The sequence below is a fragment of the Parambassis ranga genome, chromosome 2, assembly GCF_900634625.1.
Source record: "Parambassis ranga chromosome 2, fParRan2.1, whole genome shotgun sequence".
Classification (NCBI taxonomy): domain Eukaryota; kingdom Metazoa; phylum Chordata; class Actinopteri; family Ambassidae; genus Parambassis; species Parambassis ranga.
The window spans coordinates 19,876,798-19,892,784 of record NC_041023.1 but is presented as its reverse complement, the minus strand read 5'-3'; the positions used below and the strand labels follow the sequence as shown (position 1 = coordinate 19,892,784).

Here is a 15,987-nt window from a genome sequence, read left to right as displayed (position 1 = left end):
AACCCTCGGAATAGTCATGGCAACCAACCCTCCCTCTCAGTCTTGGACACACACACACACAGAAACATTACACAGGAATGATCTGTTCTGTGCTGGAAAGGCCAACCTGACACTAGCTTGTGACATTTTTCAGACTTTTATTTATTTACGATCTTACCATTTTTTTGTAACTGTAAACTGTTTCCAGAGCTTAGCGAATGTGTGAAGAATTCTTAGTATAACAGTGCAAAATATGAAGTGTAATTTTAACCTTTAATATCAAGTTTAGTGGAACTGGACCCTAAGGGAGCCATGTGTCTATATGACACAATGGACATGGTGCACTAAACCCAACCTGGCAACCATCTTAATAAGGTCATTTGTCATTCTCTGTGTCTAAATGAACATGTAAGCATGATGTATAAGGTCATAGTATACACACACATAGTAAACAGCCATGCACCAAATCTTACCATACACAGATGGTGTGTCTGATAGTGAACAAAACAACCTTCGGGCTCCTACAGACAGTTGTCACTACCCAGGTGCTACTGTCTACAGAGCTGACAGCCTAGTCACTGTGGATACACTTCTTGTCCCACATGTACACAACCCTTCCTCTTCAGCCCATTCCACCCATTAACATCTGTTTGTTTGGCTTAAAATCTGTGTGTTTGTACTGTACTATACGGGAATGACATGAAGGTAGAAGTAGGTAAGGAGGCCAGGCAGTCATAGTGTGTTTTTCGGGCAGCTGCTACTGTCGCTGATTGTTGAGGCCCTTTAGCCTGAGGGATTACAACGAACACACACACACATTTTTTTTCATGCCCCGGGGTCAGTTATTTTAGCACAGCCTCAAAAAAATGTATACACACCTACAATTCCAGACACACACAGTTTACCAGTTCCCGGTGGATCCATAAACTCTGTAGGCTAATTGAAACGGCTGATAGATAGTAAATCAAAGTGGTATTGTACCGGCCTTGGGGCGCACAGCTTATTCCTAATCAGACATAGGGATCATGTTGTATTTGTTGTGAGGACACAGTGGCCTTCAACTCCACTGGTTTCACATACACACTGTTGTCATAGAGATAGTTTTTACTCAGATCAGATCTATTTTTTGCTTCATGACTTCTTCTTTTACTCAGGAGTGTACTACGCAGTGTAGAGGTTGAAGTACCATTACAAATAAACCCAAAAAGTTAGCAGGAATCAGTGTATTTTATGCTGTGTCTCTATTTTAATACAAAATTAATAAGGAAGGTAGCTTCACACTTTGTTCACTGATGCATCTTCCAACTATTGCAATATTAATATACTGTTACATAATGTTTTTTTAAATAAATCTGTGTTAAAGACACAGAAGTATGCCCCTTTTCACACATTAACATGCCTCCTTTCTGTTCAATTCTCAGCTTAAAAAGCCACACAAGTAGTCTTTATAACATGACAACACACCCCTGGTTTTAGGTGCTCTGTAGCTTTAAATGTAAATGTACTGTTCCTGACCACACCCCTGTCTGGAGGAAGGTATATACTCCTATTATGGTCTGATAGTTAAAAAACACAGTCCAACTTTACGCTTTTGAACCTGCCTTATCTTATCCCCTCGTGACATCATAAGGGGCTGCTTGTGTATGTTGCATGTTGACAGCTAGCATACTTAAGATGAACTCCCTGCTAGCAAGTTAAATGTTGCCAAATGTTGTACTACCCCTTTAAAAAAAACAAATGGCATTCTTTCCTGTTGCTTGGTATCCTTGTCTCCATGGTAACATTCTGGAGCATGGGGTCAGCTGGGCTAGGTTTGCTCTTGTTGTCATTTCCCAGCACTCCTCTTCTTCGCTTCGCTTCTGCTCTGATGATGAAGCCCTTTTAGATTTGCCTGTTAATAATGCATGTTTCTGATCCCCGCTCGCTCTTCATTTTTTCATGTCGGTTTGCCGTTTCTCTCCCTCTCACACACTCTTTCTCCCATCATCCTCGCTCTGCCTCTTATGACCACAGTTTTCGGATGTTTTGGTGCGTTCCTGTCTCCGTTTATTAACATCTCACACTTTTCTCCTCACCCCACACTCACCCACCCCCTCTACTTTCTTCTCATCTCCGTCTGCCCCCTCTGGTTTTTGTTTCAATTTGGTTCAGTGCAGCTGACATAAGATCACTGCATATCACTTCAGATAAGTTCACATTATTTAGTTCAACCTGAGATCATTCAGTCACAGTACGTTAAATTGTATTGATGTAACTCTCAGGTGCTGATTCTTTCCTCTTTCCTTTTTTGTCTGCATCCCTCTGTTTCTATGGTAACAGGTCATGTGTCAAGGTTGGGTTCCGTCTCCATGTCATCGCTGGGGTAGCGACACTCCCTCCCCTCGTCTTTTTACATCACCCGATAAGTTCAAACAGCTCAACCCCCGGCTTTATTAATGGCTACTCACATAATCCTGCGCCGTTCTTCTCGGAGCTAACTACAGTTTTAATGGCTTCACGTCTAAATGGGCCGGTGTTCTTTGTCTGTCACATTTGTTTTGCTAATGTGAGATGAATGGAAATTCTCTCTGGAGATTATGATAATGCATTCGCGGTCACGAAAGGAGGCATGTTTGCTGGAGGTGGTGCGGCAGAGAGTGTGTGTGTGTGTGTGTCCCCTGCTGGAGGTAAAAGTATATATATATAAGAATAAAAATGACAGGACACATTTTGGTTATTGATCAAAGGCCTGGTGTTGTGCAGTCATTTACTGTGTGTTCCCTGGAGAGAGAGGAGGACATGCTCATGTAGTCATGCAGTGCTTGCTGGTGTGTGACTTTGGCCTTATGTGATGAATGAAGTTAGCTCTAAAATAAGTTAATTGTTGCAGCTTTCATTCATGTCTTCATACATTATTATATGACACCATCAGATTAAGGCATCAGTGTGTAAGCAGCATGTTGTGGTTGTATGTTAACAGCTAATCTAAGCTAAAACCATTCATGGATGTTTTTTTCCACTTTGTTCCAGGTTTGACCATCACTTTAGGACAGGCAGCAGCTGAGATTTAACCCTCACAGGTGAGTCGAAGATAGTAAAGTCTTCATTTAAAATCAACACCTTTGCATATAAACAACACTGCAGTGCAAATGGATCAGAAAGGCTCAGCAGAGACAAAAACTGTGTATATATTTGCTCCCTCATCATGCCTCTGCAGCTGCTTTCTAAATGCATCTTGATTTCTGCTGATGTCACGTCTGTTCCTGTGTTTATTTGCCTCCTTTTGTTGAGTATTACCCTCAGGAGGTTAAGGCACTATATGCACAGAACCCTTTTTTTGTCATGACTTTTCAAATCATGGCTTGAATAAGAAAGGTCAGTTTGTGAGGATGAAATTGCTGAGTGTTGAGGCGTGAGTCACAGCTGGCAGCGACTGATTTATAGCCTCCGCGCTCGTTGCTGTGCCCTGTATGTATCTGCAGCATCAGCAGGCAGCAAGTTAGCAAAGCAAATGTAGCTTAATGTTAGATGGAATCTTTGTGTGACCATGAGGTTGTTTAGATGTGTGTGTGTGTTGTGTACTCCCTGGTGCTGAAATCACAAGGAAAGCATTAGATTATTACATCAATGGATAAAAATCACACCCTGCTACTAGCATTAGCTCTTAAGATTACAGTGATGGAGTTCACAGCATTTGTGTAATATCACTGATGTTGGCAGCATAAAAACCTGCACAGATCCTCACTTAACTGTCCTTAACTTATATTTTCAGGAATATACATACAAAATATTAGCTTCTAATTTTTAAAAATGTCTAAATTCTACCGATCATCAATGACTGACATCCCCATACTGCCCCTACTGCGCATGTATAGCATCTTACGCATATGCATAGTATTCATTTCTGATGCTCTGGACCAGACAACTTTTTGAATGGTTGTTATCACTTGTTATTAGTGAGATTCCTGGAAAACTAACATAGGTTGTGTGAATGTGTGCATGCCAGCTGTGCCACTGGGACTTGTTACCATGGTAACAGCATGGGTAGAGGAGTCGCAGGAGTAATGCATGTGGATGCATTTCTAGGGTAACGTACACTGTAAAAATATCATGTTTTTATGGTTAAAAATCTGGTGGCTATGGTTGCAAGAATAATTAAAAAAAAACATATTAATAAAAATACAAAATACAGTAAATATGTAAAGAAAAATAACAACCATCCATTTTTAGCTGTTAAGGTATTATTACTTGACTGTAATTTACCAGTATTTTTAACAGTGTATGAAGCAGGTGCTCCGAGCATCTATCATCTAGCTGTTATTCAGTAAATAAATAAAAAAAAAAAAACAGCCATCAATATGTCTGCAGCCTGAAAGGTGAAAGGACAATGTGATTACTCAGCATGTGTTTGAATAGGATTGGGTAAAAAAACTTGAGCCACATGTCCTGGTGTCACCTGCTGCTGAACACACAAACAGAGAGGAGGGCGGGCAGCAATGCCACTTAACTCACTCAGGCATACACACACACACACACACACACATATTTTGTGGAACATCAGGCTTGTAATAATGAACACAGAGGCAGCCTGTTGTTTAAAGCTGTAAAATATATTTGTCAGCAGGGAGCAATAGTGTTAGTAAGTAGACCAGCAGTGTTACATAACACATCACTACAATGTTTCCACCTCTCATTGCGATCATTGTTACCTGAACAGTCCCATGAGAGCAGTCCACTATACTGCGTGGAGCCAGAGTCATTTTCAGAGCAGTTTATTTAACTGAGAAGATGTCAGGAAGAAGTGGTTTGATTTCACATGTTTGCGATGATGGATTGCTCCTCTCCTCTGTGAGTAATCCTGACGAACAGATGGGAGGAGGAGGAGGAGGGGGAAAAAAAGGGGCCAGGCCTGCTTGTAGCATTGCTATAACACCGTCAATCAGTCCCCTCCCCTCCCCCTTCACCTCCTGCCTCTTTCACATCATGCCCTTTTCATTCCTGTCAACATTTTTCTACAGTCCATCTTTCCCTGTTTTTTTTCATCCTGATTGGCATCTGATCCATCGATGACCATCCATCAACAACAACCAGATGTGTTCTTGAAACAATAAAAGTCCCTCCCTTTGAAGGACAGCCACAAATTGAACACAGTAACTCAGTCACGTACCAAGGCCATGTGCATCTATCTGCTCATCAATACCTTTTACCTAGCAAAGCAACCAGGAATAGCAATGAGACTCGGCTCGTTTACAGATGGATTTATGTGTCCACTGCCACACTCTATTGGAATGGGACCATTGATTTTTATCCAGCGTGCATGCTGCTTTATTTCAAATACACATTTTTTTTACACATTGTCCCACCTGGGGGCTGCACACGATGCGGCAGGTTTCATTACACAGCCTGTGGCAGTGTTAAACCGAGCAGCCAGTATGTTTTAATAAACCACATTTTAAAAAATAGAATTCTGTGCAACTTGCTTCCACTTAGTCGTCATCACTGTCATGTTTCCATCATTTGACCAGGGGTCAAAGTCATTGGACCCATTCCCATTGCAGACATGCAGCCCGTGCTCACCAGGGAAACATAACATGAGATTGATTGATTTCTTTGTGTTCATGGTGGTCAAAAATGGTGACTGTCATTTTAATATTTTGGCTTTTACTTATTATATTCCTTTGAATGATCACATCTAGTATCTTTCTTTTTAGTCCCCTTTATTTGTGCTTTATATATTTTATATTCAAGTATACTTTTAATTGCTCTTATGTACTCTTTCTAAATGTATTTTTCCCTTTTTATAGTTTTTTGGCTTCTATTGCTATGTAGTACTTGTATAACTCAAACTCTGCTATTTGAATCTCTTTTTTAGTCTTGTCCTCATACATCTGTCTCATTAATATTATCATTTTCAGCTGATGAAATGATCTGTGAAGCATCTAACCATCAGAAAAAGTGCTCTATAAATAAAGTTTGTTTGATGGTTATGACACAGGAACAGTTTCAAGAAGACTAGGAAATAGACTGAATCAAATAAAATCCACTTGTATTCTTATTGAAAATGATTCAGCATCTAGCATTAGTTAAAATGTAGGAATGTGTTGACTTAAAATGCAATGCAGTTGTTCAATGCAATTGTTCAAACATTACAGCATATTTGAATCTATTCCTGTTAAATTCACATCAACCCAAACCCAACCCCATTTATTGTGTGGCTTTTGTTTTTGTTTTGTTTTTTCACAAAATGAAGACAATCCTTTGTTCCACAGTGGAAATGATACCTTCAATGTTGTCCTCAGCTTCCTTATTTTCTCACCTTCTGAGAGAGGATCCCTCTTTTTCACAGGACTGTGCCTGAGGCAGAACCATTGACAGTAAAAACTATGGACAGAGCCTCCGTGACGTCACCCGTTTGTTTCTGAAGAGCCGTTTTGAGTCTCAGTGGGAGGTTCCGGGACGTGATGACCGCCGCCATGTTGGCAGCGTCACGTCAACTAAAACTCCGAATATGGACAAAGAGGGGGGGCACGAGCGGGGTTTAGGGGGGCGGGCGATCGTGGAAGCAGGAAACTCACGCTGTGATACGTCAACTGTATGTCACTCAAGCGGCAACGCCCATAATTAGGCGTAATTTTAAGTCCGAATACAATTGAAATGAGTGAGTTGTAAAAAAATTCACCCCCCCTACAATTGACACTAGAAGAGAACCTATCATCTGAGACCACAGCGATTTTTTGTACCAGGCCGTAAACATGTTCTTTTCTGCTGTGAAATCGGCCATTTTAACATGGGAGTCTATGGGAAATTACTCGCTTTTGGAGCCAACCCCCAGCTGTTGCAGCGTGAATTACAAGTTTTGACACTTCCGCATGGGCTTCCACTTTGAGCCCCGAAGGTTGCCGCTTGGGCAGAACTCATCTGCACTTCACTACATGTGAAAGTGAGGCTGCTCACATTCCATGAACAGGAAATGACAATAATATGGCCAAGTCATTCATACCAGGGATTTATGAGATGTTTGGGAATCTACTGCAGCAGGGTTACATTTGAAAGTGGTAGGCCTGAAGTTAAGCCTAATTTTCTTATTCATAAATATGCTTTGTAGCATTATATGCCAGTCATGTACTGTGTGATGTAAAGGAGCTTTAACATTAGAGTAATTAAATTACATAGATATCCCTTTATAATGCAGTGTATACCCTTTATAATAAGGATATGATTACTATAACCAGGTCGGTTGAACACAGTTGACCTAATTATAATGATCTACAAGAGTTCATGAAATCATTATTTATATATAAATTTGAAAGTGTATGAACTTTAAGCTTCTTATATTCTAGAAGTTCCTTTTATCAATTACAGGTAACACTGTCCTTTTTTTATTCCTGTTTTGCATAAACCATGCCCTGGTGGCAGCCTAGCCACATGCTGAAGGTGTCACCTTGGCGCGCTGGAACACCCCTGCCATTTCAGCATTATCCCCTGTGGTAAACAGCAAGGAAGGACAAAAGCCCCCCGTGGGTTGGTGATAGAGGTGTGGATAGGGGGGCAGACATGGCCCGGTGCATGCTGACCATCAGCACTTCACAAAGCCTCAGAGAAAAGCAGGCGCAGTAGGATTGTGCTGGTGGTGCTAGAATAACTGAACCTAAAATGGGAAGGCCCTGTGTGTGTATGTGTGTGTGTGTGTACAAGAGAGGCTGAGATAGTTTGTTTTGATTAGGTGGCTGTGTGTGATCCGGTTTGGGGGCTATCAGAGACAAAGGGATGGCCAGATCTGTATTTTCACTGAAAAGAAGTGGTGTTAGCGTAGCAAAAGCTTCTCTTACGTTAACTTCCAGTGTGGCGGATGGCTTGTGATGAAGTCAGCATATTAATGATGGTGCTCTCTGAAAGCTTTTGTAATCCTTGATTAGTTGCTGGTTCCAGATTTGACAAGGAAACCTGGATAGAGCGGGTCAGTGGGAGAGCATCACGCATGAACTCTGGCAGCTCTGATGAAAAGAAATAAAATGTTCAAACTGATACATTGGCTCATGATGTGTAAATAATATTTTCCTGGAAACGCCATTACATCAACATCAATAGAAGTTACTGTCTTCTAGCAATAAGCTCTTGTGCATTTCCCAGTGTCGCTTGCAAGTCAAGGAGTCCACATTCCATACATGCACAGTCAAGCAGGGTCATAGTCTGCACTAACAGACATTCTCTGGCTAATTAGAAAACATATCTTACAGTGTTTAAAAACAAATGCACAGATGGAAAAAGCTCAATTTGCTAATAAACACAATGTACTTAATGTGAACTGTTGCACACTCAAAATATAGCATGCATTTAGCATGTAAGGGTGTATAGCATCTAGCTAAGGAATCTATATCCTTCTCAGGAGAAATGGAGCTACAAGGAGAGACAACATAAGACTTTTATTACACTCTCTTACTCTTTTTATGTTGTATAAATGTTACCTTATACATAAAAAATGCTATCACCTACAGTTCAGTTTGTCTTGATTGCAGGATCTGTTGTGAGTGAACTGCTAGCCAGCGAGGTAAAGTTCTAACCTCAGGCATCAGTAACACAAACGTGGTTGTTTGGTGTTGTCTGCACTGTTTTTTGTTTGTCCTGATTTCCTGTCCCTGTTGTCTTTTTAGAAGCACAGTCACAAGTGTTTTTAGTGTCATTGTTTCATGAGGGTTTTTAAAGAAAATCGGATGCACATTCTTCCTCTGGGGGACACATGGTACCATAATGTGAATTAACAGTGATATGGGGGGCTGCTGTTCATTTCCATGTGTTTGTGGGACTGTCTCGGTTTAGCGCTCTTGTTTTGGTGACCTGGTTACCAGAGAAATAGTAACAGTGCAGTGCTTAATCTGGTTATATATACGATGTCTTTACAGACTGGTATCAGTACAGAGCTACAAATGAGAGAAAGACTCCAGTCCAGTCTGGCTGACAGCAGTCTGACTCAGTCTATTGTCCCGGAAATATCTCAGTCACCATTATTTGATGTGACTGCACATGATTTTGTTTTCCATCCCTCCCTCTTCCTGCCTCCTTCTTCTTCCTCCTCCTTCTCCTCCCTCATCTGTCTCGTCAGGCTGTCATCCCTCAGTGAGACTGAAGGCTGTGTAGTGACCAACTTAGCACGTTGCTGTAGGGTTTGCAAACTGAGAGGCAGAGAGACTGTTAGGTTTGTGTCAGCTGGCGTCACGTCATGTATCGCAGTGTTGAGAAATGTTGGCTGCAGTTGTAATGATCGACCTTTATCCAGGGTAATTTCACTGAGAGTGAATCAACACATAAACAGTTAAATGGAACCAGTTTCACTGACAAGTCAGCAGGTCACTAAAGATTACTAAAGATTATCTACAGAAGTAAGCCTGTGGCACATTGACTCATATGTTAATGAAGGCTCCTGGTTTGTTACTGTGCACTGTCTGAGAAATGATACTCTGCTGATCTGTTAGTGACAGCATTCAGGTGGGGTTTATATCAAACATTTTTCACGCCTTCAGTGAGATACAGCCATGATGGCGAGAGGCAATCTTCACACTTCCATCACAGATGTCAGAACTTCTTTCCTGGTGCTTTCTTGTGTGTTTCTATCAAGCAGCAACCTCTGGTGCTGAGATGGGAAGCAATAGAATGCCTTTTATTATTACCATAGTGCAGAAGTGTCAAAGACTGTAGTTCTTCTGTAGTTCTAACCCTAACCCTAACTATTTGAAAGGTCCAACATCAGCCATTTGGAATCTCCATGCCTTCCCACCGGACCTGATTACTAGTGGTCTTTGTTTATGAAGGCTATCAAAGAGGGAGACAGGAAATGAGTTAAAGAGGAAATGATAGATTCATCAAAATGGGAAGGGCAGAGCCCGCGGCTGACTCCCTGACCTCTGGGCTTTGACCCCTGAGTCAGTAAGAAGAGGACAGAGAAGGATGAGTCATGACCTGCCTACTAGCTGTCCTTCTTTGAGTCCTATTTGTTATCATCATCTTTGTTTTGTTTGTAGCCTGTGAGGAAAAATGAGCAATGAGAAAATATTTTTGTCCACTTACCTCCAGGATGAATATGTGTGTGTTTGTGTGTGTTTTCATTAGATAACATTGCTGCTGGAGATATGTCTTCCACCACACTGCACAGTACATCCTCATAGCATCGCCTTAAACTGACAAATATTCACTTAACAGGCTTTATAAACACATTTGAGTGTGTCACACACAGGTACGAGGGAGTGTGTGTCCTCTACTCTTACAGTTCATGGTGTGTGATCATGCATATTATTCTCATGATGCATTACCAACATGGAGGTCCAGGCAATGTGCTGGTTAACACCAAGTGACATTCTGGCTGTGAAAATATGGATATGGTGACATTTGCACATGGTAGGAAATTCTGTGTGTGCGTGTGTGTCATCTGTTTGTGTCTATGCTAAAAGTGTGTTGCCTACTGTGTTTTTTTAAGCCTCTAGGCCATCTTCTATCTAGACATTTGACCTGGGTCTGGCACAAAAAGATGAGAGCAAATGAGGAATGGGGATTTGTTTGATTCAACAGGAGTAATTACTTGGCAATTATCTCTGTTTTATAAAGTAGTTCATTCTCTTTCCATTACGGATGCACCAATCTGGTTTGATTCTGGTACATAGTCTTTGAATATTGGCCAATATACCAGTGACATTGTGCATAGCTCTTAAACTTGTTGCCATTGTAACAAGGAAATACCTCCCTACAGCTGAATCTAATGCTCCATATTCTTGCTCTGTGTTCATCATGCTACAATGTAGCAGGTGTCTTTCTGCTACATGATTTTCTGTAAGCAGTAATACACATTTAAAGCTACATGCATGTCATTTCTGGCTAAAACACAAAAGTCAGCATAAGGAGGAAGGATAGGCTGGCGATTGTGGTGGTCATATAACGGCACAGACTGTCTTGTTTACACTCATAGTTAAGGTTTACCTCGCTTATAGTTGGAGTGACACTCGGAGCTGTTCTTCCTTCTTCTTTTTGTGTCTTTGTGTCAGAGAAATCTCCCTGAGGTCCAGTGCAGCCTGTTATCAGGCCTCTATCACTGTGCTGGGGGAGGCTATATCTTTCTCAGCCGCATGAAGCATTGCTGTAATTACTCTGAAGATGGGCTAATTCATTTGTATGATCGTATTGCCTTTTTCACATTGAGATCAGTAGATTTGGCACGCATGGGCTGCATCTGAAGCCTTTTCAGTTGTGTGGCTCTGTGTCTCCCTCCCTGTTGTCTTCCCACTCGATTAACCAGTGAGAGTAATATCCAATCGGACGTGTCAGCGTAATTAGCAGCGTCCCGGGGTTATATTAGCTCACACTCTCTGCCTAGGTCTGCTAGATAAAATCTGACACACTATACTTTCTGAGTGTGTATTCATTACTACACTCTCCCTATCTCATCAGACACACTTGCTCTCCTGCAGAATGAAGATGTAACCAACCATTTCACCTTTAGATGCACATCTATCTTTCTGTTTATCTCTGCCACACATGGTTAGCTGTATACAATGTGTGTGTGTATGTGCATGAATGATGAAGGAGGCAGGGACACCCAGGAGTCAATCTTCATTGTTTAAGACTCCAGAAGTCCAGTTTTCATCATCTGCTTTTACCTGAAAAATACCATCAGTGTGTTTGTTGACATGCATATTAGACAGTTTTGTAGTTGTTATAATCAAAAGTCTCCTATCAGAAATGCTGAGGTGTGTAAGTATCTGTGAATGATGGACAGCAGCTGCCAGAGTGCTACTACTGGACTAAAAAGAAGAGAGAAAGAGTAAACAAACCTGCAGTTACACTGACACTCTGTTAATTTTACTGCAAGCTGATGTAAGCAGTGTAGTGTTGTGTACTTTCAGCAAGGTGAAGTGCAGGACAGGATGTGGCTAGATTGTCTCTGACATGACTGAAGAAGTGTTTTCACCTGTTAAGCACAGTGAATGGTTCTTCCAAGGCGTTCTACCAATTTATTAAGTATTTGTTCACAAGGATAACTGTGTCTTGCCCCAGGGTGAAACCAACGTATAAATCAAGTAATTCCACAAATTGTGCCAAACACAACTACACATATAGCCTCACTTTTCTCTCAGGATCTTTATGTAAAATGTACAAATCACAAACAGATTTTTTAGGGAAAAAGATCCCTCATCCATTTTCCACATGTTTCTGTTGAAAGCAGTGTGTATGTGTGTTTGTCGATCTGTTTGTGAAAAGCTAGGAACAGTGTGTTGAAATACCGGAATTAAATATATGTGTTTGCCCCGGGCAATGACATGATCACAAGGCTGACAACAGACACCTGTCCAATCATGAAAATAGATCAAAAATCTCAGAGGTTGCCTAATCTGCAGTTTGGCTCCATATGAAAGTCTCACCGACAACAGACGGTAACAGTGTTTCACTGATTTATTGCAAGGTTTGGTGCAAAAATAAATAATTAAGTGATAGTCAACAATGCTATTTACACCCAGGTTTGAATAGCCACATTGAACAGGGGAACAAACATAAGTAAGTGTCATTTTGATGACCAGGAAGTTTAAAAATGTGTTCAACGTGGTGTATAAATGTCTTGTGATGAATGTAAATGCTAATAAATTCAAGCCTATTAATGCCCATATGATATAACTGTATGCACACTGCAGGACAGAGGCCATAACAGGGAAAAACAAATCATCATTTCTTTCTGTCTGTGAGGCAAATCACATTGTGTAAGAGCTGTACACATCAATTTGCATCCCTCTGTGAGGCACCACAATACAGCGCTCGTTTGATCCATACGATGCACTGACTTCTGTTTGTGCGTGCGCTCGCTGCAGATGTAGCTGGAAGAGGAGTTGTGATCGTTCCGGCCGAGCGCACTCACACGTCGTATGTTTACAGGCAAGCACGTGGTAGGCAGAGGGCATGCTTCGCAGCAGTGCTCATGGAGAACAAAGCAATGAAGTAAATCAAATCTACATTTAGAAGCTACAGAAGAGGAGAGAGAGGACGGGCTCGTCCACATCGCTTTAAGCTGTTTAAGTTACTAGAACAGGAATCAAATTTGTTTTGACTTCTCTTCCTGCTAAGTCCTAATGTTAGCAGAATGATGGGCTCTTCACGACACAAGATTCCCCACTTTGGATATCAAGGTCAAGAGAATGGCATCAACGTAAACTTTCCATTGTAGCTCAGACTAAATATTTATACCGGTTTGCCTATAGTTCATTTTTATAGACTTCTATGTTCTGTACACTACACTCACATATAAACAGAGCGGTCTTAAATTGCGTCAGGGTGCACTGACACACCGATTTGTAGGCTTGTGCAAAATTGTATCATGTGCAATTAATCATCAGAAAAAATGTCACCGATTAATATTTGCCACTTATCGATTATGGCGATTAGTGCCTCGACATGATGACGCATTTCTCACCATCACCTGCAAGCGCGCACATGTGAGCCCACAATAACAATAATGGTGGAAGGCAGTGGTATTCAGTTAAATGATGTCGAGCAGCACGTTCCTAACATAGCTTCAACGTCTGTCACCATAAGCCAGAGTACGAAGAAAGCCAAAGAAAGCGCAACGAGGCAACAACAGCTACAGCTGTAGTATAGTGCGCGGATGCTACGCGACATGCATTAGGTGTGGCACGTTGGTTGTTGCCATAGTAACTGGACGTTCGCTCGTATCAATGAACTCCGACTGGAGAAGCTGCCTCCCGATCTTTATGGTCTCCACAGCAAGAAAACATTACAACAGCGAAGCCTCCGCCAGCAGATATTGGAAAGAATTCCACTCAGCCGAGAATCCGCGATACGTTTAGTCAGTTTGCTCCTTACCGCCAAACTAAGCGCTGGAAGGAAGTAATGCAGGTTGAGTTCCACAGACATACATTTAAATGTTTGTTTGTAATGTTTTTTCTGCTGCTGTTCTACAGTATGAATGAAAACATGCACTAGTGTGGGACATATTCCAGTCACAGGTTAATTTGCACAGACACATTTTTTTAACTTGAATAATCACTGATGTGACTTTTCTGAACTTATTTGTCCTGTTTAGTTTTAATGTTGATATGCACATCTCTGTGACCTTATGATAAGAACATTTGAAGGACAAAGTTACTTTAAATGTTTGCTTCAATATTATTTTGAAGCAGTGTGCATCTGTTATCAATAAATATTTCAAACATGGCTGGTTGGTGCCTAATCACTACTTACCAGCTTAACCTGTTAGAATGAAGGAGGTAATTTGACTGATGATTTGTCAGTATCATTTTAGAACAATGTGGCGATTTAGAGTCAAAAACATGTAAGCGCAATTGTCATCAATTAATCGTCAAATTAATCGTTATCGGCTAAATGCCACAATTAATCGTGATTCATTTTTTGGCCAGTATCGCCCAACCCTAGCGATTTGTAAAAATAAAACAAAACTTGTTTTTTTCTGTCCAATCAGACTTCTTCACTCTGCGGAGAAGGTTTCCACTGTGACCCAAGCATGGACAGGAACAGGAAGTGGTGGCCAGCTGTGTTATTGGTACTCCTTAGTCACATGAGTGCAGCGCTTGAAGTACCTCTTGATCGTAAGTATTGTCTTCATGGTAAATAGGCTACAGATTCAAATCCTCTGTGGGGAAACACCTGGAAATGTAATCCAATGCTTTCATATCGTGGGGTATAATGAACTTTGTTTGTATCCTCCAAAAGGGAGGCTCCAGGCTTTTCTTTGCATGTTTCAGCATGGGATGGTGATTTTCACTTATAAAATGTAATAATGTTCTTAATGAACTGTTATACCACACATGATGTGTGAGATTTCAACTACTTTTCATGCATTAATTGCACCTGTTTCACAAACGCTGGGTGAGCAGGCTCAGTCGAGTGCTTAAAAAGTACCTGAAAGAGCCACTTTTTTTACCTGTTATTTACTCCTTGCAAAAACTAACACCTCTCCTCAACATTCTGTTACTGTGGTACGGCATGTCACAATGGACAAAAAGCTAAAGTACTGGAAGGATGTAAGTTGCCCCAAACTACTGCTTCTAGTGTGGATTTTAAGCTACAGAATTTACCTCTTTTTTTTTGCATGGTTTGAAGTGTGGTGTGCATGCAGTGTGTGTGTGCTTGGTTTGCAGTGGTGCTTATTAGACATCGGTAAGTGGGTTGAGGTGGCTTTGTTTCTAGCGTAAATGCTTGCTGCATGTTTTTCTCTTGATTACATACTCTCTTTATTCAGTCTTTGTGTTTACATTACCACCTCATACATGCTCCCATTCCCCTCTCCAGTGCCCCAACCCCCCACTATAACGCTACAGTCCCCAAAGGACTACATCTTTGATCCACGGGAGAACATCGTCATCCACTGCGAGGCCAAGGGAAAGCCCCAACCCAGGTGAGTGAGAGTCACTCCGAATGACTATATATTATGGCAACCTAACCTGGAAATATGTATCGCCATAGCAACTGTTGCCTCAGAGAAGGGGTACTTGAGAAACACACCTGGAAATGGGAATTAGCAGCAGCATATATTTAGCAGCAGCTGATGAAAGTGATTTAAATCGATCTGCATGATGATATTGAAAGTAATACTTATTGTTGTTTTTGATTCCAGCTTTTCATGGACAAGAAATGGGACCCACTTCGATGTTGAGAAAGACTCCAAAGTCCTGATGAAGCCCGGTTCAGGCACTCTAGTCATTGACATCAGTGGAGAAAAGGCCGAGGCCTACGAGGGGACGTACCAGTGCACGGCTCACAACGAGCACGGCACTGCTGTTTCCAATAATATTGTCATCAGACAGTCCAGTAAGACATCTCATTAAATTCAATTACAGTGTGTGTGTGTGTGTTCTGGGAAGCATTCAGTACCTTTGCTTTGTGACTCACAGGGTCCCCCTTATGGTCAAAGGAGAGAAATGAGGCCATTGTGGTGCAGAAGGGGGTGTCCCTGGTACTGCAGTGCCGACCGCCCGCCGGGCTGCCCCCTCCTCTCATCTTCTGGATGGATAATTGTGA

General features: G+C 41.5%; 1 protein-coding gene across 2 annotated transcripts in view; it reads left to right on the top strand.

Moving 5' to 3' along the window:
- Positions 1-15,987, top strand: part of nrcama (neuronal cell adhesion molecule a) — a 41,466-nt gene that overhangs the window by 14,572 nt on the left and 10,907 nt on the right. For both annotated transcript variants that reach the window (XM_028399396.1, XM_028399397.1), the window contains exons 2-6: positions 2,989-3,038; positions 14,429-14,555; positions 15,259-15,364; positions 15,584-15,777; positions 15,861-15,983. In XM_028399396.1, the coding sequence (XP_028255197.1) occupies positions 14,471-14,555; positions 15,259-15,364; positions 15,584-15,777; positions 15,861-15,983 (508 nt within the window). In that variant the 5' untranslated portion in view covers positions 2,989-3,038; positions 14,429-14,470. The remainder of the gene's footprint in view (positions 1-2,988; positions 3,039-14,428; positions 14,556-15,258; positions 15,365-15,583; positions 15,778-15,860; positions 15,984-15,987) is intronic.